The following is a 25,911-nucleotide window of genomic DNA, read 5'->3' on the forward strand; positions in this document are numbered from 1 at the left end:
CAGTACATTTTCCACATGACACTAACTCAGAACTGTACATACTATACCGTATCTGATTAATTCCCCCTGACCCGTTTTCACTCTCTACATTTGTCTAGGCTCTGTTCCTATATCCATTCTAGTAAACCCACTTAGAATACATGCCCAATACATGACTTTATGCTAAGTGTTATGTTAGTATCGTAGCCCTAGTATCACACATTCCTAGTTGTCTCAGGCCTGTGGGTAAGTTAGTACATCCCTGGTCCCCGTTGTCGACTCACCGTGCTTGTAGACCCCCAACAGCAGACACTTGTCAGAGATGTTGTCCCACCACAGGGCTGGTAGCTCAGAGCTGTCGGGCTCAGGAACCCAGATCTTGATCTCACTGATGAGGAGGAGGGGGCGTGGACACAACATGTCAGGAGGAACAGGTCTATATATGCATAGCATGGGGGACTCATGGGTACTACGACAGCTGGGTTTCCATCCCAACATAGATTCTCAGATAAGCAACAGCGTGGTACAGCCAAAACCATGAGCTCCGATAAGACTTTTAGGTCAGCATCAAGGCTGAAAATGTGTCTGGATGCTAGAAATACTCAACGTTTTTCCGCACCCACTTCTGTATATCCTCAGCAATAGTATTGGTTCTAAGAAGCTGCTGATCCATCTTTAAACAGCAGGTGGAGTGACTACTGACTTTCCTTCCCTGAGTCTGACTAGCTGTGCGCTCCTTTATACATGGACTTTCCTTCCCTGAGTCTGACTAGCTGTGCCCTCCTTTATACATGGACTTCCCTGAGTCTGACTAGCTGTGCCATTCTTTATACATGGACTTTCCTTCCCTGAGTCTGACTAGCTGTGCCCTCCTTTATACATGGACTTCCCTGAGTCTGACTAGCTGTGCCATTCTTTATACATGGACTTTCCTTCCCTGAGTTTGACTAGCTGTGCCATTCTTTATACATGGACTTTCCTTCCCTGAGTCTGACTAGCTGTGCCCTCCTTTATACATGGACTTTCCTTCCCTGAGTCAGACTAGCTGTGCCATTCTTTATACATGGTGATAGATAGAGACAGCTACAGTATGTATGGGAACAACCTGTCATGTTTGGTCTATGTCCTTACCATGGAAAACATGAACAACATGGGCCTATGAATGAACAGGTTTTTATTTAAAAAGTGAATGTAAACGGAACCTTCTCAAACGATGTGTCAGCTGAATTTGAGTGCCAGCAGCTTACCAGAAATACCAGAAAACTTAAACAAATACTGGCATAGTGCTGGCAGCCTGGCTGAACTGGTTGGCATAACATTCAGTCTAGCCTGAATAGCCACCGATCAATCCGACCATCTCAAAATAATGGCGTAAATAGTGTAATCCTCTTCAAATAATCTAACAACTGAAATGACCAATTAGAGGATAGACAGAGAGAGCATTAATGAGCTTTGGAAATGTTGTGTTCTCTACTCTAAGGGTGTCTGTCAATGTTCAGAGCTGTTTGGTTGTAAAAGAGGTGAAAGTTCAGCTCACCTGGAGTCCACGCCGTCTAGTATCTTCTGTGACTGGCTTCCCATCACCTCTTGTTTCAGGTAGTAGAGCATTCTAACCCGCAGCAACACCCTGCACACAGACACAGCCCCGCCCGCGGTCACCACAAAGCCTCAGCACGCACAAACGCTGAGAGAGCAGAACGGCTTTCACACACACTCACGTCCGTAAATACACACACACACACACTCACACATTCGCGAACGTACAAACTCATGCATATACACACAATCAAAATATCACACTCTCTATCACACACATTCTCACTTTCCTCCTGGATGACTGAAATGCTGTGCCTAGCTCGTCACGGTAGCTGACTGAAATACTGTGCCTAGCTCGTCACGGTAGATGACTGACATACTGTGCCTAGCTCGTCACGGTAGCTGACTGAAATACTGTGCCTAGCTCGTCACGGTAGCTGACTGAAATACTGTGTCTAGCTCGCCACGTAGATTACTGAAATACTGTGCCTAGCTCGTCACGGTAGATGACTGAAATACTGTGTCTAGCTCGTCACGGTAGATGACTGAAATACTGTGCCTAGCTCGTCACGTAGATGACTGAAATGCTGTGCCTAGCTCGTCACGGTAGATGACTGAAATACTGTGCCTAGCTCGTCACGTAGATGACTGAAATGCTGTGCCTAGCTCGAGTCACTGTGTAGTCAGTCCCTGAGAGCGAGACCGTGTCTGTGCCAGAGAGCGAGACAGTGTCTGTGCCATAGAGAGCGAGACAGTGTCTGTGCCAGAGAGCGAGCCAGTGTCTGTGCCATAGAGAGTGAGACAGTGTCTGTGCCATAGAGAGCGAGACAGTGTCTGTGCCAGAGAGAGCGAGACAGTGTCTGTGCCAGAGAGAGCGAGACAGTGTCTGTGCCAGAGAGCGAGACAGTGTCTGTGCCAGAGAGCGAGACAGTGTCTGTGCCAGAGAGCGAGACAGTGTCTGTGCCAGAGAGCGAGACAGTGTCTGTGCCATAGAGAGCGAGACAGTGTCTGTGCCATAGAGAGCGAGACAGTGTCTGTGCCAGAGAGCGAGACAGTGTCTGTGCCAGAGAGCGAGACAGTGTCTGTGCCATAGAGAGCGAGACAGTGTCTGTGCCATAGAGAGCGAGACAGTGTCTGTGCCATAGACAGCGAGACAGTGTCTGTGCCATAGACAGCGAGACAGTGTCTGTGCCATAGACAGCGAGACAGTGTCTGTGCCATAGACAGCGAGACAGTGTCTGTGCCATAGACAGCGAGACAGTGTCTGTGCCATAGAGAGCGAGAGTGTCTGTGCCATAGAGAGCGAGACAGTGTCTGTGCCATAAAGAGCGAGACAGTGTCTGTGCCCTAGAGAGCGAGACAGTGTCTGTGCCATAGAGAGCGAGACAGTGTCTGTGCCATAGAGAGCGAGACAGTGTCTGTGCCATAGAGACTGAGACCGTGTCTGTGCCATAGAGAGCGAGACAGTGTCTGTGCCATAGAGACTGAGACCGTGTCTGTGCCATAGAGACTGAGACCGTGTCTGTGCCATAGAGACTGAGACCGTGTCTGTGCCATAGAGACTGAGACCGTGTCTGTGCCATAGAGACTGAGACCGTGTCTGTGCCATAGAGACTGAGACCGTGTCTGTGCCATAGAGACTGAGACAGTGTCTGTGCCATAGAGACTGAGACCGTGTCTGTGCCATAGAGATCAGTGGTGTGATATGATGTGATCTCTGGGCTGGCAGGGAGAAGAGAGAAGAGAGAGGCAGGCTGAGTCAGAGGAGAGATGCTGTTTCCATGACGCATCCAGCCAGGCATCAGTCAGGAAGTAGAAGGTGGAGGGTGGGGTATGGTATGCCTGATCTGTGATGGACTGGCATACATTCTAGTCTCCCTTCTTCTCTTAAGCTAGGATCTAAGAAAATATTTTCTTTTTTTTTATCTGTCTAACAGTGTGGCAGGTTAAAAGGTCCAGTGTAGATTTCTTCAGATGGTGTGTGTGGCCCTAGCTTTACACATCCATTATGACACTAGTGGAAAGGGAGTGACATGAGAACACCCCCACTTGCAGGCAGAGCTGTGAGCTCCAGTGCTGAGGTTCAGGTCCAGGCCTCTCCCCTCCCTGCCTCTGAGGGGCTGTGCTCTGGGTCTCCCCGCAGCAGCTGCTGTTTCCTGTGGCTGTCAGCAAGGCCCTACATCACTCTTTCCCTCTCTCTCTCTCTCTCTCTCTTACACTCAGACAGACAGCCTGGAGTGTGGGAGGTATCTGACGGAGAAGGGAACCTCTCTGCACCAGACATAGAGCTCACACACACACACACACACACACACACACACACACACACACACACACACACACACACACACACACACACTTGGAACATACCGACACACTCATGTACATACTGTACTTACTATACAAGCACATGATACATAAAGGTAAACACACACCCACAATCATATGCATGTACTAGCACAAGTCATACTGAGAATGTTACACATATCCCAACAGAACACATGCCTCGTCAGTCTTAACCTTACATTTCCTAACAGGCCAGTACTAGTAGCTACACAGTATTGAACACATATCTTCTAAATGTCATTATCATAGGACAGGGTTCTGGATCTCTGTGTGGGACAGGGACAGTAGGGGGCCATGCCTGTGCATGCCCCATCCCCACATCGGTCCACATTCCTCCCTGAGGGGAAAACGCGGAGGTCAGCAAATACACAGAGTGTGTCCCTGTTTGACCAGCTTGCCTCCCATCGGACGATCCCTGGCTTCAGCACTACTGCTCTGGGAACAATGGGGAACTTTCTGTGGAAGCCCTGCATGGCTCTGTGTTTAAAGCAGGACGGCAGGAGACAAACCCCCAAGCAACCCCCTTTAGAAAGACAGCAACCTAAATCTATTTACTGTAGTTTAACACTTTTCACCATCATCTATTTGGCTATGTTGTATATATCTCAACAACCATCATCTATTTGGCTATGTTTTATATCTCAACAACCATCATCTATTTGGCTGTGTTTTATATCTCATGTGTTTTATATCTCAACAACCATCATCTATATGGCTGTGTTTTATATCTCATGTGTTTTATATCTCAACAACCATCATCTATATGGCTGTGTTTTATATCTCAACAACCATCATCTATATGGCTAGGTTTTATATCTCATGTGTTTTATATCTCAACAACCATCGTCTATATGGCTGTGTTTTATATCTCATATGTTTTATATCTCAACAACCATCATCTATTTGGCTATGTTTTATATCTCAACAACCATCATCTATATGGCTATGTTTTATATCTCAACAACCATCATCTATTTGGCTGTGTTTTATATCTCAACAACCATCATCTATTTGGCTGTGTTTTATATCTCAACAACCATCATCTACATGGCTGTGTTTTATATCTCAACAACCATCATCTATTTGGCTGTGTTTTATATCTAAACAACCATCATCTATATGGCTATGTTTTATAACTCATGTGTTTTATATCTCAACAACCATCATCTATATGGCTGTGTTTTATATCTCAACAACCATCATCTATATGGCTGTGTTTTATATCTCAACAACCATCATCTATATGGCTGTGTTTTATATCTCAACAACCATCATCTATTTGGCTGTGTTTTATATCTCATGTGTTTTATATCTCAACAACCATCATCTATATGGCTGTGTTTTATATCTCATGTGTTTTATATCTCAACAACCATCATCTATATGGCTGTGTTTTATATCTCAACAACCATCATCTATATGGCTGTGTTTTATATCTCATGTGTTTTATATCTCAACAACCATCGTCTATATGGCTGTGTTTTATATCTCATATGTTTTATATCTCAACAACCATCATCTATTTGGCTATGTTTTATATCTCAACAACCATCATCTATATGGCTATGTTTTATATCTCAACAACCATCATCTATTTGGCTATGTTTTATATCTCAACAACCATCATCTATTTGGCTGTGTTTTATATCTCAACAACCATCATCTACATGGCTGTGTTTTATATCTCAACAACCATCATCTACATGGCTGTGTTTTATATCTCAACAACCATCATCTATTTGGCTGTGTTTTATATCTCAACAACCATCATCTATATGGCTATGTTTTATATCTCATGTGTTTTATATCTCAACAACCATCATCTATATGGCTGTGTTTTATATCTCAACAACCATCATCTATATGGCTGTGTTTTATATCTCAACAACCATCATCTATATGGCTGTGTTTTATATCTCAACAACCATCATCTATTTGGCTGTGTTTTATGTCTCATGTGTTTTATATCTCAACAACCATCATCTATATGGCTGTGTTTTATATCTCAACAACCATCATCTATATGGCTGTGTTTTATATCTCATGTGTTTTATATCTCAACAACCATCATCTATATGGCTGTGTTTTATATCTCATGTGTTTTATATCTCAACAACCATCATCTATATGGCTGTGTTTTATATCTCAACAACCATCATCTATTTGGCTGTGTTTTATATCTCATGTGTTTTATATCTCAACAACCATCATCTATATGGCTGTGTTTTATATCTCATGTGTTTTATATCTCAACAACCATCATCTATTTGGCTGTGTTTTATATCTCAACAACCATCATCTATATGGCTATGTTTTATATCTCAACAACCATCATCTATATGGCTATGTTTTATATCTCAACAACCATCATCTATATGGCTGTGTTATATATCTCAATAACCATCATCTATATGGCTGTGTTTTATATCTCAACAACCATCATCTATTTGGCTGTGTTTTATATCTCATGTGTTTTATATCTCAACAACCATCATCTATATGGCTGTGTTTTATATCTCAACAACCATCATCTATATGGCTGTGTTTTATATCTCAACAACCATCATCTATTTGGCTGTGTTTTATATCTCATGTGTTTTATATCTCATGTGTTTTATATCTCAACAACCATCATCTATTTGGCTGTGTTTTAAATCTCATATGTTTTATATCTCAACAACCATCATCTATATGGCTGTGTTTTATATCTCAACAACCATCATCTATATGGCTGTGTTTTATATCTCATGTGTTTTATATCTCAACAACCATCATCTATTTGGCTGTGTTTTATATCTCAACAACCATCATCTATATGGCTGTGTTTTAAATCTCAACAACCATCATCTATATGGCTATGTTTTATATCTCAACAACCATCATCTATTTGGCTGTGTTTTATATCTCATGTGTTTTATATCTCAACAACCATCATCTATTTGGCTATGTTTTATATCTCATATGTTTTATATCTCAACAACCATCATCTATATGGCTGTGTTTTCTATCTCATATGTTTTATATCTCAACAACCATCATCTATTTGGCTATGTTTTATATCTCAACAACCATCATCTATTTGGCTATGTTTTATATCTCAACAACCATCATCTATTTGGCTGTGTTTTCTATCTCATGTGTTTTCTATCTCATATGTTTTATATCTCAACAACCATCATCTATATGGCTGTGTTTTATATCTCATATGTTTTATATCTCAACAACCATCATCTATATGGCTGTGTTTTATATCTCATGTGTTTTATATCTCAACAACCATCATCTATATGGCTGTGTTTTATATCTCAACAACCATCATCTATATGGCTATGTTTTATATCTCAACAACCATCATCTATTTGGCTATGTTTTATATCTCAACAACCATCATCTATTTGGCTATGTTTTATATCTCAACAACCATCATCTATTTGGCTGTGTTTTATATCTCAACAACCATCATCTATTTGGCTATGTTTTATATCTCAACAACCATCATCTATATGGCTATGTTTTATATATCAACAACCATCATCTATATGGCTATGTTTTATATCTCATATGTTTTATATCTCAACAACCATCATCTATATGGCTGTGTTTTATATCTCATGTGTTTTATATCTCAACAACCATCATCTATATGGCTGTGTTTTATATCTCATGTGTTTTATATCTCAACAACCATCATCTATATGGCTGTGTTTTATATCTCAACAACCATCATCTATTTGGCTGTGTTTTATATCTCATGTGTTTTATATCTCAACAACCATCATCTATATGGCTGTGTTTTATATCTCATGTGTTTTATATCTCAACAACCATCATCTATTTGGCTGTGTTTTATATCTCAACAACCATCATCTATATGGCTATGTTTTATATCTCAACAACCATCATCTATATGGCTATGTTTTATATCTCAACAACCATCATCTATATGGCTGTGTTATATATCTCAATAACCATCATCTATATGGCTGTGTTTTATATCTCAACAACCATCATCTATTTGGCTGTGTTTTATATCTCATGTGTTTTATATCTCAACAACCATCATCTATATGGCTGTGTTTTATATCTCAACAACCATCATCTATATGGCTGTGTTTTATATCTCAACAACCATCATCTATTTGGCTGTGTTTTAAATCTCATATGTTTTATATCTCAACAACCATCATCTATATGGCTGTGTTTTATATCTCAACAACCATCATCTATATGGCTGTGTTTTATATCTCATGTGTTTTATATCTCAACAACCATCATCTATTTGGCTGTGTTTTATATCTCAACAACCATCATCTATATGGCTGTGTTTTATATCTCAACAACATCATCTATATGGCTGTGTTTTATATCTCATGTGTTTTATATCTCAACAACCATCATCTATTTGGCTATGTTTTATATCTCATATGTTTTATATCTCAACAACCATCATCTATTTGGCTGTGTTTTCTATCTCATGTGTTTTATATCTCAACAACCATCATCTATTTGGCTATGTTTTATATCTCAACAACCATCATCTATTTGGCTGTGTTTTCTATCTCATATGTTTTATATCTCAACAACCATCATCTATATGGCTATGTTTTATATCTCAACAACCATCATCTATATGGCTGTGTTTTATATCTCAACAACCATCATCTATTTGGCTGTGTTTTATATCTCATCTGTTTTATATCTCAACAACCATCATCTATTTGGCTGTGTTTTATATCTCAACAACCATCATCTATTTGGCTATGTTTTATATCTCAACAACCATCATCTATTTGGCTGTGTTTTATATCTCAACAACCATCATCTATTTGGCTATGTTTTATATCTCAACAACCATCATCTATTTGGCTGTGTTTTATATCTCAACAACCATCATCTATTTGGCTATGTTTTATATCTCAACAACCATCATCTATATGGCTATGTTTTATATATCAACAACCATCATCTATATGGCTATGTTTTATATCTCATATGTTTTATATCTCAACAACCATCATCTATATGGCTGTGTTTTATATCTCATGTGTTTTATATCTCAACAACCATCATCTATATGGCTGTGTTTTATATCTCAACAACCATCATCTATTTGGTTGTGTTTTATATCTCAACAACCATCATCTATTTGGCTGTGTTTTATATCTCATGTGTTTTATATCTCAACAACCATCATCTATATGGCTGTGTTTTATATCTCAACAACCATCATCTATTTGGCTGTGTTTTATATCTCATGTGTTTTATATCTCAACAACCATCATCTATATGGCTGTGTTTTATATCTCATGTGTTTTATATCTCAACAACCATCATCTATTTGGCTGTGTTTTATATCTCAACAACCATCATCTATATGGCTATGTTTTATATCTCAACAACCATCATCTATATGGCTATGTTTTATATCTCAACAACCATCATCTATATGGCTGTGTTTTATATCTCATGTGTTTTATATCTCAACAACCATCATCTATATGGCTGTGTTTTATATCTCATGTGTTTTATTTCTCAACAACCATCATCTATATGGCTGTGTTTTATATCTCAACAACCATCATCTATTTGGCTATGTTTTATATCTCAACAACCATCGTCTATATGGCTGTGTTTTATATCTCATGTGTTTTATATCTCAACAACCATCATCTATTTGGCTGTGTTTTATATCTCAACAACCATCATCTATTTGGCTGTGTTTTATATCTCAACAACCATCATCTATATGGCTGTGTTTTATATCTCAACAACCATCATCTATTTGGCTGTGTTTTATATCTCATGTGTTTTATATCTCAACAACCATCATCTATATGGCTATGTTTTATATCTCAACAACCATCATCTATATGGCTGTGTTTTATATCTCAACAACCATCATCTATTTGGCTGTGTTTTATATCTCATGTGTTTTATATCTCAACAACCATCATCTATATGGCTATGTTTTATATCTCAACAACCATCATCTATATGGCTGTGTTTTATATCTCATGTGTTTTATATCTCAACAACCATCGTCTATATGGCTGTGTTTTATATCTCATATGTTTTATATCTCAACAACCATCATCTATATGGCTATGTTTTATATCTCAACAACCATCATCTATATGGCTGTGTTTTATATCTCAACAACCATCATCTATTTGGCTATGTTTTATATCTCAACAACCATCATCTATATGGCTGTGTTTTATATCTCAACAACCATCATCTATTTGGCTGTGTTTTATATCTCATGTGTTTTATATCTCAACAACCATCATCTATTTGGCTGTGTTTTATATCTCATGTGTTTTATTTCTCAACAACCATCATCTATATGGCTGTGTTTTATATCTCATGTGTTTTATATCTCAACAACCATCATCTATATGGCTGTGTTTTATATCTCAACAACCATCATCTATATGGCTATGTTTTATATCTCAACAACCATCATCTATTTGGCTGTGTTTTATATCTCATCTGTTTTATATCTCAACAACCATCATCTATTTGGCTGTGTTTTATATCTCATGTGTTTTATATCTCAACAACCATCATCTATTTGGCTGTGTTTTATATCTCATGTGTTTTATATCTCAACAACCATCATCTATTTGGCTGTGTTTTATATCTCAACAACCATCATCTATATGGCTGTGTTTTATATCTCATGTGTTTTATATCTCAACAACCATCATCTATATGGCTGTGTTTTATATCTCAACAACCATCATCTATTTGGCTATGTTTTATATCTCAACAACCATCGTCTATATGGCTGTGTTTTATATCTCATGTGTTTTATATCTCAACAACCATCATCTATTTGGCTGTGTTTTATATCTCAACAACCATCATCTATTTGGCTGTGTTTTATATCTCAACAACCATCATCTATTTGGCTGTGTTTTATATCTCAACAACCATCATCTATTTGGCTGTGTTTTATATCTCATGTGTTTTATATCTCAACAACCATCATCTATATGGCTGTGTTTTATATCTCATGTGTTTTATATCTCAACAACCATCATCTATATGGCTGTGTTTTATATCTCATGTGTTTTATATCTCAACAACCATCATCTATATGGCTGTGTTTTATATCTCAACAACCATCATCTATTTGGCTGTGTTTTATATCTCATGTGTTTTATATCTCAACAACCATCATCTATTTGGCTATGTTTTATATCTCAACAACCATCGTCTATATGGCTGTGTTTTATATCTCATGTGTTTTATATCTCAACAACCATCATCTATTTGGCTGTGTTTTATATCTCAACAACCATCATCTATTTGGCAGTGTTTTATATCTCAACAACCATCATCTATATGGCTGTGTTTTATATCTCAACAACCATCATCTATTTGGCTGTGTTTTATATCTCAACAACCATCATCTATATGGCTGTGTTTTATATCTCAACAACCATCATCTATATGGCTGTGTTTTATATCTCAACAACCATCATCTATTTGGCTGTGTTTTATATCTCAACAACCATCATCTATATGGCTGTGTTTTATATCTCATGTGTTTTATATCTCAACAACCATCATCTATTTGGCTGTGTTTTATATCTCAACAACCATCATCTATATGGCTGTGTTTTATATCTCAACAACCATCATCTATTTGGCTGTGTTTTATATCTCAACAACCATCATCTATATGGCTGTGTTTTATATCTCAACAACATCATCTATATGGCTGTGTTTTATATCTCATGTGTTTTATATCTCAACAACCATCATCTATTTGGCTATGTTTTATATCTCATATGTTTTATATCTCAACAACCATCATCTATTTGGCTGTGTTTTCTATCTCATGTGTTTTATATCTCAACAACCATCATCTATTTGGCTATGTTTTATATCTCAACAACCATCATCTATTTGGCTGTGTTTTCTATCTCATATGTTTTATATCTCAACAACCATCATCTATATGGCTATGTTTTATATCTCAACAACCATCATCTATATGGCTGTGTTTTATATCTCAACAACCATCATCTATTTGGCTGTGTTTTATATCTCATCTGTTTTATATCTCAACAACCATCATCTATTTGGCTGTGTTTTATATCTCAACAACCATCATCTATTTGGCTATGTTTTATATCTCAACAACCATCATCTATTTGGCTGTGTTTTATATCTCAACAACCATCATCTATTTGGCTATGTTTTATATCTCAACAACCATCATCTATTTGGCTGTGTTTTATATCTCAACAACCATCATCTATTTGGCTATGTTTTATATCTCAACAACCATCATCTATATGGCTATGTTTTATATATCAACAACCATCATCTATATGGCTATGTTTTATATCTCATATGTTTTATATCTCAACAACCATCATCTATATGGCTGTGTTTTATATCTCATGTGTTTTATATCTCAACAACCATCATCTATATGGCTGTGTTTTATATCTCAACAACCATCATCTATTTGGTTGTGTTTTATATCTCAACAACCATCATCTATTTGGCTGTGTTTTATATCTCATGTGTTTTATATCTCAACAACCATCATCTATATGGCTGTGTTTTATATCTCAACAACCATCATCTATTTGGCTGTGTTTTATATCTCATGTGTTTTATATCTCAACAACCATCATCTATATGGCTGTGTTTTATATCTCATGTGTTTTATATCTCAACAACCATCATCTATTTGGCTGTGTTTTATATCTCAACAACCATCATCTATATGGCTATGTTTTATATCTCAACAACCATCATCTATATGGCTATGTTTTATATCTCAACAACCATCATCTATATGGCTGTGTTATATATCTCAACAACCATCATCTATATGGCTGTGTTTTATATCTCATGTGTTTTATTTCTCAACAACCATCATCTATATGGCTGTGTTTTATATCTCAACAACCATCATCTATTTGGCTATGTTTTATATCTCAACAACCATCGTCTATATGGCTGTGTTTTATATCTCATGTGTTTTATATCTCAACAACCATCATCTATTTGGCTGTGTTTTATATCTCAACAACCATCATCTATTTGGCTGTGTTTTATATCTCAACAACCATCATCTATATGGCTGTGTTTTATATCTCAACAACCATCATCTATTTGGCTGTGTTTTATATCTCATGTGTTTTATATCTCAACAACCATCATCTATATGGCTATGTTTTATATCTCAACAACCATCATCTATATGGCTGTGTTTTATATCTCAACAACCATCATCTATTTGGCTGTGTTTTATATCTCATGTGTTTTATATCTCAACAACCATCATCTATATGGCTATGTTTTATATCTCAACAACCATCATCTATATGGCTGTGTTTTATATCTCATGTGTTTTATATCTCAACAACCATCGTCTATATGGCTGTGTTTTATATCTCATATGTTTTATATCTCAACAACCATCATCTATATGGCTATGTTTTATATCTCAACAACCATCATCTATATGGCTGTGTTTTATATCTCAACAACCATCATCTATTTGGCTATGTTTTATATCTCAACAACCATCATCTATATGGCTGTGTTTTATATCTCAACAACCATCATCTATTTGGCTGTGTTTTATATCTCATGTGTTTTATATCTCAACAACCATCATCTATTTGGCTGTGTTTTATATCTCATGTGTTTTATTTCTCAACAACCATCATCTATATGGCTGTGTTTTATATCTCATGTGTTTTATATCTCAACAACCATCATCTATATGGCTGTGTTTTATATCTCAACAACCATCATCTATATGGCTATGTTTTATATCTCAACAACCATCATCTATTTGGCTGTGTTTTATATCTCATCTGTTTTATATCTCAACAACCATCATCTATTTGGCTGTGTTTTATATCTCATGTGTTTTATATCTCAACAACCATCATCTATTTGGCTGTGTTTTATATCTCATGTGTTTTATATCTCAACAACCATCATCTATTTGGCTGTGTTTTATATCTCAACAACCATCATCTATATGGCTGTGTTTTATATCTCATGTGTTTTATATCTCAACAACCATCATCTATATGGCTGTGTTTTATATCTCAACAACCATCATCTATTTGGCTATGTTTTATATCTCAACAACCATCGTCTATATGGCTGTGTTTTATATCTCATGTGTTTTATATCTCAACAACCATCATCTATTTGGCTGTGTTTTATATCTCAACAACCATCATCTATTTGGCTGTGTTTTATATCTCAACAACCATCATCTATTTGGCTGTGTTTTATATCTCAACAACCATCATCTATTTGGCTGTGTTTTATATCTCATGTGTTTTATATCTCAACAACCATCATCTATATGGCTGTGTTTTATATCTCATGTGTTTTATATCTCAACAACCATCATCTATATGGCTGTGTTTTATATCTCATGTGTTTTATATCTCAACAACCATCATCTATATGGCTGTGTTTTATATCTCAACAACCATCATCTATTTGGCTGTGTTTTATATCTCATGTGTTTTATATCTCAACAACCATCATCTATTTGGCTATGTTTTATATCTCAACAACCATCGTCTATATGGCTGTGTTTTATATCTCATGTGTTTTATATCTCAACAACCATCATCTATTTGGCTGTGTTTTATATCTCAACAACCATCATCTATTTGGCAGTGTTTTATATCTCAACAACCATCATCTATATGGCTGTGTTTTATATCTCAACAACCATCATCTATTTGGCTGTGTTTTATATCTCAACAACCATCATCTATATGGCTGTGTTTTATATCTCAACAACCATCATCTATATGGCTGTGTTTTATATCTCAACAACCATCATCTATTTGGCTGTGTTTTATATCTCAACAACCATCATCTATATGGCTGTGTTTTATATCTCATGTGTTTTATATCTCAACAACCATCATCTATTTGGCTGTGTTTTATATCTCAACAACCATCATCTATATGGCTGTGTTTTATATCTCAACAACCATCATCTATTTGGCTGTGTTTTATATCTCAACAACCATCATCTATATGGCTGTGTTTTATATCTCAACAACATCATCTATATGGCTGTGTTTTATATCTCATGTGTTTTATATCTCAACAACCATCATCTATTTGGCTATGTTTTATATCTCATATGTTTTATATCTCAACAACCATCATCTATTTGGCTGTGTTTTCTATCTCATGTGTTTTATATCTCAACAACCATCATCTATTTGGCTATGTTTTATATCTCAACAACCATCATCTATTTGGCTGTGTTTTCTATCTCATATGTTTTATATCTCAACAACCATCATCTATATGGCTATGTTTTATATCTCAACAACCATCATCTATATGGCTGTGTTTTATATCTCAACAACCATCATCTATTTGGCTGTGTTTTATATCTCATCTGTTTTATATCTCAACAACCATCATCTATTTGGCTGTGTTTTATATCTCAACAACCATCATCTATTTGGCTATGTTTTATATCTCAACAACCATCATCTATTTGGCTGTGTTTTATATCTCAACAACCATCATCTATTTGGCTATGTTTTATATCTCAACAACCATCATCTATTTGGCTGTGTTTTATATCTCAACAACCATCATCTATTTGGCTATGTTTTATATCTCAACAACCATCATCTATATGGCTATGTTTTATATATCAACAACCATCATCTATATGGCTATGTTTTATATCTCATATGTTTTATATCTCAACAACCATCATCTATATGGCTGTGTTTTATATCTCATGTGTTTTATATCTCAACAACCATCATCTATATGGCTGTGTTTTATATCTCAACAACCATCATCTATTTGGTTGTGTTTTATATCTCAACAACCATCATCTATTTGGCTGTGTTTTATATCTCATGTGTTTTATATCTCAACAACCATCATCTATATGGCTGTGTTTTATATCTCAACAACCATCATCTATTTGGCTGTGTTTTATATCTCATGTGTTTTATATCTCAACAACCATCATCTATATGGCTGTGTTTTATATCTCATGTGTTTTATATCTCAACAACCATCATCTATTTGGCTGTGTTTTATATCTCAACAACCATCATCTATATGGCTATGTTTTATATCTCAACAACCATCATCTATATGGCTATGTTTTATATCTCAACAACCATCATCTATATGGCTGTGTTATATATCTCAACAACCATCATCTATATGGCTGTGTTTTATATCTCATGTGTTTTATTTCTCAACAACCATCATCTATATGGCTGTGTTTTATATCTCAACAACCATCATCTATTTGGCTATGTTTTATATCTCAACAACCATCGTCTATATGGCTGTGTTTTATATCTCATGTGTTTTATATCTCAACAACCATCATCTATTTGGCTGTGTTTTATATCTCAACAACCATCATCTATTTGGCTGTGTTTTATATCTCAACAACCATCATCTATATGGCTGTGTTTTATATCTCAACAACCATCATCTATTTGGCTGTGTTTTATATCTCATGTGTTTTATATCTCAACAACCATCATCTATATGGCTATGTTTTATATCTCAACAACCATCATCTATATGGCTGTGTTTTATATCTCAACAACCATCATCTATTTGGCTGTGTTTTATATCTCATGTGTTTTATATCTCAACAACCATCATCTATATGGCTATGTTTTATATCTCAACAACCATCATCTATATGGCTGTGTTTTATATCTCATGTGTTTTATATCTCAACAACCATCGTCTATATGGCTGTGTTTTATATCTCATATGTTTTATATCTCAACAACCATCATCTATATGGCTATGTTTTATATCTCAACAACCATCATCTATATGGCTGTGTTTTATATCTCAACAACCATCATCTATTTGGCTATGTTTTATATCTCAACAACCATCATCTATATGGCTGTGTTTTATATCTCAACAACCATCATCTATTTGGCTGTGTTTTATATCTCATGTGTTTTATATCTCAACAACCATCATCTATTTGGCTGTGTTTTATATCTCATGTGTTTTATTTCTCAACAACCATCATCTATATGGCTGTGTTTTATATCTCATGTGTTTTATATCTCAACAACCATCATCTATATGGCTGTGTTTTATATCTCAACAACCATCATCTATATGGCTATGTTTTATATCTCAACAACCATCATCTATTTGGCTGTGTTTTATATCTCATCTGTTTTATATCTCAACAACCATCATCTATTTGGCTGTGTTTTATATCTCATGTGTTTTATATCTCAACAACCATCATCTATTTGGCTGTGTTTTATATCTCATGTGTTTTATATCTCAACAACCATCATCTATTTGGCTGTGTTTTATATCTCAACAACCATCATCTATATGGCTGTGTTTTATATCTCATGTGTTTTATTTCTCAACAACCATCATCTATATGGCTGTGTTTTATATCTCAACAACCATCATCTATTTGGCTATGTTTTATATCTCAACAACCATCGTCTATATGGCTGTGTTTTATATCTCATGTGTTTTATATCTCAACAACCATCATCTATTTGGCTGTGTTTTATATCTCAACAACCATCATCTATTTGGCTGTGTTTTATATCTCAACAACCATCATCTATTTGGCTGTGTTTTATATCTCAACAACCATCATCTATTTGGCTGTGTTTTATATCTCATGTGTTTTATATCTCAACAACCATCATCTATATGGCTGTGTTTTATATCTCATGTGTTTTATATCTCAACAACCATCATCTATATGGCTGTGTTTTATATCTCATGTGTTTTATATCTCAACAACCATCATCTATATGGCTGTGTTTTATATCTCAACAACCATCATCTATTTGGCTGTGTTTTATATCTCATGTGTTTTATATCTCAACAACCATCATCTATTTGGCTATGTTTTATATCTCAACAACCATCGTCTATATGGCTGTGTTTTATATCTCATGTGTTTTATATCTCAACAACCATCATCTATTTGGCTGTGTTTTATATCTCAACAACCATCATCTATTTGGCAGTGTTTTATATCTCAACAACCATCATCTATATGGCTGTGTTTTATATCTCAACAACCATCATCTATTTGGCTGTGTTTTATATCTCAACAACCATCATCTATATGGCTGTGTTTTATATCTCAACAACCATCATCTATATGGCTGTGTTTTATATCTCATGTGTTTTATATCTCAACAACCATCATCTATTTGGCTGTGTTTTATATCTCAACAACCATCATCTATATGGCTGTGTTTTATATCTCAACAACCATCATCTATTTGGCTGTGTTTTATATCTCAACAACCATCATCTATATGGCTGTGTTTTATATCTCAACAACATCATCTATATGGCTGTGTTTTATATCTCATGTGTTTTATATCTCAACAACCATCATCTATTTGGCTATGTTTTATATCTCATATGTTTTATATCTCAACAACCATCATCTATTTGGCTGTGTTTTCTATCTCATGTGTTTTATATCTCAACAACCATCATCTATTTGGCTATGTTTTATATCTCAACAACCATCATCTATTTGGCTGTGTTTTCTATCTCATATGTTTTATATCTCAACAACCATCATCTATATGGCTATGTTTTATATCTCAACAACCATCATCTATATGGCTGTGTTTTATATCTCAACAACCATCATCTATTTGGCTGTGTTTTATATCTCATCTGTTTTATATCTCAACAACCATCATCTATTTGGCTGTGTTTTATATCTCAACAACCATCATCTATTTGGCTATGTTTTATATCTCAACAACCATCATCTATTTGGCTGTGTTTTATATCTCAACAACCATCATCTATTTGGCTATGTTTTATATCTCAACAACCATCATCTATTTGGCTGTGTTTTATATCTCAACAACCATCATCTATTTGGCTATGTTTTATATCTCAACAACCATCATCTATATGGCTATGTTTTATATATCAACAACCATCATCTATATGGCTATGTTTTATATCTCATATGTTTTATATCTCAACAACCATCATCTATATGGCTGTGTTTTATATCTCATGTGTTTTATATCTCAACAACCATCATCTATATGGCTGTGTTTTATATCTCAACAACCATCATCTATTTGGTTGTGTTTTATATCTCAACAACCATCATCTATTTGGCTGTGTTTTATATCTCATGTGTTTTATATCTCAACAACCATCATCTATATGGCTGTGTTTTATATCTCAACAACCATCATCTATTTGGCTGTGTTTTATATCTCATGTGTTTTATATCTCAACAACCATCATCTATATGGCTGTGTTTTATATCTCATGTGTTTTATATCTCAACAACCATCATCTATTTGGCTGTGTTTTATATCTCAACAACCATCATCTATATGGCTATGTTTTATATCTCAACAACCATCATCTATATGGCTATGTTTTATATCTCAACAACCATCATCTATATGGCTGTGTTATATATCTCAACAACCATCATCTATATGGCTGTGTTTTATATCTCATGTGTTTTATTTCTCAACAACCATCATCTATATGGCTGTGTTTTATATCTCAACAACCATCATCTATTTGGCTATGTTTTATATCTCAACAACCATCGTCTATATGGCTGTGTTTTATATCTCATGTGTTTTATATCTCAACAACCATCATCTATTTGGCTGTGTTTTATATCTCAACAACCATCATCTATTTGGCTGTGTTTTATATCTCAACAACCATCATCTATATGGCTGTGTTTTATATCTCAACAACCATCATCTATTTGGCTGTGTTTTATATCTCATGTGTTTTATATCTCAACAACCATCATCTATATGGCTATGTTTTATATCTCAACAACCATCATCTATATGGCTGTGTTTTATATCTCAACAACCATCATCTATTTGGCTGTGTTTTATATCTCATGTGTTTTATATCTCAACAACCATCATCTATATGGCTATGTTTTATATCTCAACAACCATCATCTATATGGCTGTGTTTTATATCTCATGTGTTTTATATCTCAACAACCATCGTCTATATGGCTGTGTTTTATATCTCATATGTTTTATATCTCAACAACCATCATCTATATGGCTATGTTTTATATCTCAACAACCATCATCTATATGGCTGTGTTTTATATCTCAACAACCATCATCTATTTGGCTATGTTTTATATCTCAACAACCATCATCTATATGGCTGTGTTTTATATCTCAACAACCATCATCTATTTGGCTGTGTTTTATATCTCATGTGTTTTATATCTCAACAACCATCATCTATTTGGCTGTGTTTTATATCTCATGTGTTTTATTTCTCAACAACCATCATCTATATGGCTGTGTTTTATATCTCATGTGTTTTATATCTCAACAACCATCATCTATATGGCTGTGTTTTATATCTCAACAACCATCATCTATATGGCTATGTTTTATATCTCAACAACCATCATCTATTTGGCTGTGTTTTATATCTCATCTGTTTTATATCTCAACAACCATCATCTATTTGGCTGTGTTTTATATCTCATGTGTTTTATATCTCAACAACCATCATCTATTTGGCTGTGTTTTATATCTCATGTGTTTTATATCTCAACAACCATCATCTATTTGGCTGTGTTTTATATCTCAACAACCATCATCTATATGGCTGTGTTTTATATCTCATGTGTTTTATTTCTCAACAACCATCATCTATATGGCTGTGTTTTATATCTCAACAACCATCATCTATTTGGCTATGTTTTATATCTCAACAACCATCGTCTATATGGCTGTGTTTTATATCTCATGTGTTTTATATCTCAACAACCATCATCTATTTGGCTGTGTTTTATATCTCAACAACCATCATCTATTTGGCTGTGTTTTATATCTCAACAACCATCATCTATTTGGCTGTGTTTTATATCTCAACAACCATCATCTATTTGGCTGTGTTTTATATCTCATGTGTTTTATATCTCAACAACCATCATCTATATGGCTGTGTTTTCTATCTCATATGTTTTATATCTCAACAACCATCATCTATATGGCTATGTTTTATATCTCAACAACCATCATCTATATGGCTGTGTTTTATATCTCAACAACCATCATCTATTTGGCTGTGTTTTATATCTCATCTGTTTTATATCTCAACAACCATCATCTATTTGGCTGTGTTTTATATCTCAACAACCATCATCTATTTGGCTATGTTTTATATCTCAACAACCATCATCTATTTGGCTGTGTTTTATATCTCAACAACCATCATCTATTTGGCTATGTTTTATATCTCAACAACCATCATCTATTTGGCTGTGTTTTATATCTCAACAACCATCATCTATTTGGCTATGTTTTATATCTCAACAACCATCATCTATATGGCTATGTTTTATATATCAACAACCATCATCTATATGGCTATGTTTTATATCTCATATGTTTTATATCTCAACAACCATCATCTATATGGCTGTGTTTTATATCTCATGTGTTTTATATCTCAACAACCATCATCTATATGGCTGTGTTTTATATCTCAACAACCATCATCTATTTGGTTGTGTTTTATATCTCAACAACCATCATCTATTTGGCTGTGTTTTATATCTCATGTGTTTTATATCTCAACAACCATCATCTATATGGCTGTGTTTTATATCTCAACAACCATCATCTATTTGGCTGTGTTTTATATCTCATGTGTTTTATATCTCAACAACCATCATCTATATGGCTGTGTTTTATATCTCATGTGTTTTATATCTCAACAACCATCATCTATTTGGCTGTGTTTTATATCTCAACAACCATCATCTATATGGCTATGTTTTATATCTCAACAACCATCATCTATATGGCTATGTTTTATATCTCAACAACCATCATCTATATGGCTGTGTTATATATCTCAACAACCATCATCTATATGGCTGTGTTTTATATCTCATGTGTTTTATTTCTCAACAACCATCATCTATATGGCTGTGTTTTATATCTCAACAACCATCATCTATTTGGCTATGTTTTATATCTCAACAACCATCGTCTATATGGCTGTGTTTTATATCTCATGTGTTTTATATCTCAACAACCATCATCTATTTGGCTGTGTTTTATATCTCAACAACCATCATCTATTTGGCTGTGTTTTATATCTCAACAACCATCATCTATATGGCTGTGTTTTATATCTCAACAACCATCATCTATTTGGCTGTGTTTTATATCTCATGTGTTTTATATCTCAACAACCATCATCTATATGGCTATGTTTTATATCTCAACAACCATCATCTATATGGCTGTGTTTTATATCTCAACAACCATCATCTATTTGGCTGTGTTTTATATCTCATGTGTTTTATATCTCAACAACCATCATCTATATGGCTATGTTTTATATCTCAACAACCATCATCTATATGGCTGTGTTTTATATCTCATGTGTTTTATATCTCAACAACCATCGTCTATATGGCTGTGTTTTATATCTCATATGTTTTATATCTCAACAACCATCATCTATATGGCTATGTTTTATATCTCAACAACCATCATCTATATGGCTGTGTTTTATATCTCAACAACCATCATCTATTTGGCTATGTTTTATATCTCAACAACCATCATCTATATGGCTGTGTTTTATATCTCAACAACCATCATCTATTTGGCTGTGTTTTATATCTCATGTGTTTTATATCTCAACAACCATCATCTATTTGGCTGTGTTTTATATCTCATGTGTTTTATTTCTCAACAACCATCATCTATATGGCTGTGTTTTATATCTCATGTGTTTTATATCTCAACAACCATCATCTATATGGCTGTGTTTTATATCTCAACAACCATCATCTATATGGCTATGTTTTATATCTCAACAACCATCATCTATTTGGCTGTGTTTTATATCTCATCTGTTTTATATCTCAACAACCATCATCTATTTGGCTGTGTTTTATATCTCATGTGTTTTATATCTCAACAACCATCATCTATTTGGCTGTGTTTTATATCTCATGTGTTTTATATCTCAACAACCATCATCTATTTGGCTGTGTTTTATATCTCAACAACCATCATCTATATGGCTGTGTTTTATATCTCATGTGTTTTATTTCTCAACAACCATCATCTATATGGCTGTGTTTTATATCTCAACAACCATCATCTATTTGGCTATGTTTTATATCTCAACAACCATCGTCTATATGGCTGTGTTTTATATCTCATGTGTTTTATATCTCAACAACCATCATCTATTTGGCTGTGTTTTATATCTCAACAACCATCATCTATTTGGCTGTGTTTTATATCTCAACAACCATCATCTATTTGGCTGTGTTTTATATCTCAACAACCATCATCTATTTGGCTGTGTTTTATATCTCATGTGTTTTATATCTCAACAACCATCATCTATATGGCTGTGTTTTATATCTCATGTGTTTTATATCTCAACAACCATCATCTATATGGCTGTGTTTTATATCTCATGTGTTTTATATCTCAACAACCATCATCTATATGGCTGTGTTTTATATCTCAACAACCATCATCTATTTGGCTGTGTTTTATATCTCATGTGTTTTATATCTCAACAACCATCATCTATTTGGCTATGTTTTATATCTCAACAACCATCGTCTATATGGCTGTGTTTTATATCTCATGTGTTTTATATCTCAACAACCATCATCTATTTGGCTGTGTTTTATATCTCAACAACCATCATCTATTTGGCAGTGTTTTATATCTCAACAACCATCATCTATATGGCTGTGTTTTATATCTCAACAACCATCATCTATTTGGCTGTGTTTTATATCTCAACAACCATCATCTATATGGCTGTGTTTTATATCTCAACAACCATCATCTATATGGCTGTGTTTTATATCTCAACAACCATCATCTATTTGGCTGTGTTTTATATCTCAACAACCATCATCTATATGGCTGTGTTTTATATCTCATGTGTTTTATATCTCAACAACCATCATCTATTTGGCTGTGTTTTATATCTCAACAACCATCATCTATATGGCTGTGTTTTATATCTCAACAACCATCATCTATTTGGCTGTGTTTTATATCTCAACAACCATCATCTATATGGCTGTGTTTTATATCTCAACAACATCATCTATATGGCTGTGTTTTATATCTCATGTGTTTTATATCTCAACAACCATCATCTATTTGGCTATGTTTTATATCTCATATGTTTTATATCTCAACAACCATCATCTATTTGGCTGTGTTTTCTATCTCATGTGTTTTATATCTCAACAACCATCATCTATTTGGCTATGTTTTATATCTCAACAACCATCATCTATTTGGCTGTGTTTTCTATCTCATATGTTTTATATCTCAACAACCATCATCTATATGGCTATGTTTTATATCTCAACAACCATCATCTATATGGCTGTGTTTTATATCTCAACAACCATCATCTATTTGGCTGTGTTTTATATCTCATCTGTTTTATATCTCAACAACCATCATCTATTTGGCTGTGTTTTATATCTCAACAACCATCATCTATTTGGCTATGTTTTATATCTCAACAACCATCATCTATTTGGCTGTGTTTTATATCTCAACAACCATCATCTATTTGGCTATGTTTTATATCTCAACAACCATCATCTATTTGGCTGTGTTTTATATCTCAACAACCATCATCTATTTGGCTATGTTTTATATCTCAACAACCATCATCTATATGGCTATGTTTTATATATCAACAACCATCATCTATATGGCTATGTTTTATATCTCATATGTTTTATATCTCAACAACCATCATCTATATGGCTGTGTTTTATATCTCATGTGTTTTATATCTCAACAACCATCATCTATATGGCTGTGTTTTATATCTCAACAACCATCATCTATTTGGTTGTGTTTTATATCTCAACAACCATCATCTATTTGGCTGTGTTTTATATCTCATGTGTTTTATATCTCAACAACCATCATCTATATGGCTGTGTTTTATATCTCAACAACCATCATCTATTTGGCTGTGTTTTATATCTCATGTGTTTTATATCTCAACAACCATCATCTATATGGCTGTGTTTTATATCTCATGTGTTTTATATCTCAACAACCATCATCTATTTGGCTGTGTTTTATATCTCAACAACCATCATCTATATGGCTATGTTTTATATCTCAACAACCATCATCTATATGGCTATGTTTTATATCTCAACAACCATCATCTATATGGCTGTGTTATATATCTCAACAACCATCATCTATATGGCTGTGTTTTATATCTCATGTGTTTTATTTCTCAACAACCATCATCTATATGGCTGTGTTTTATATCTCAACAACCATCATCTATTTGGCTATGTTTTATATCTCAACAACCATCGTCTATATGGCTGTGTTTTATATCTCATGTGTTTTATATCTCAACAACCATCATCTATTTGGCTGTGTTTTATATCTCAACAACCATCATCTATTTGGCTGTGTTTTATATCTCAACAACCATCATCTATATGGCTGTGTTTTATATCTCAACAACCATCATCTATTTGGCTGTGTTTTATATCTCATGTGTTTTATATCTCAACAACCATCATCTATATGGCTATGTTTTATATCTCAACAACCATCATCTATATGGCTGTGTTTTATATCTCAACAACCATCATCTATTTGGCTGTGTTTTATATCTCATGTGTTTTATATCTCAACAACCATCATCTATATGGCTATGTTTTATATCTCAACAACCATCATCTATATGGCTGTGTTTTATATCTCATGTGTTTTATATCTCAACAACCATCGTCTATATGGCTGTGTTTTATATCTCATATGTTTTATATCTCAACAACCATCATCTATATGGCTATGTTTTATATCTCAACAACCATCATCTATATGGCTGTGTTTTATATCTCAACAACCATCATCTATTTGGCTATGTTTTATATCTCAACAACCATCATCTATATGGCTGTGTTTTATATCTCAACAACCATCATCTATTTGG

The 25,911-nt window shown here is 34.5% G+C and overlaps 1 protein-coding gene across 7 annotated transcripts in view; it reads right to left on the bottom strand.

Annotated features, from left to right (window-relative positions):
* The window catches only part of LOC129854470 (chromodomain-helicase-DNA-binding protein 9-like), a 145,141-nt gene that overhangs the window by 15,206 nt on the left and 104,024 nt on the right, over window positions 1-25,911 (bottom strand). For all 7 annotated transcript variants that reach the window (XM_055921540.1, XM_055921541.1, XM_055921539.1 and 4 more), the window contains 2 exons: window positions 1,517-1,606; window positions 264-367 (listed from right to left, as the gene is read on the bottom strand). In XM_055921540.1, the coding sequence (XP_055777515.1) occupies window positions 264-367; window positions 1,517-1,606 (194 nt within the window). The remainder of the gene's footprint in view (window positions 1-263; window positions 368-1,516; window positions 1,607-25,911) is intronic.

Source organism: Salvelinus fontinalis, chromosome 4 (genome assembly GCF_029448725.1).
Source record: "Salvelinus fontinalis isolate EN_2023a chromosome 4, ASM2944872v1, whole genome shotgun sequence".
Taxonomy (NCBI): Eukaryota; Metazoa; Chordata; class Actinopteri; order Salmoniformes; family Salmonidae; genus Salvelinus; species Salvelinus fontinalis.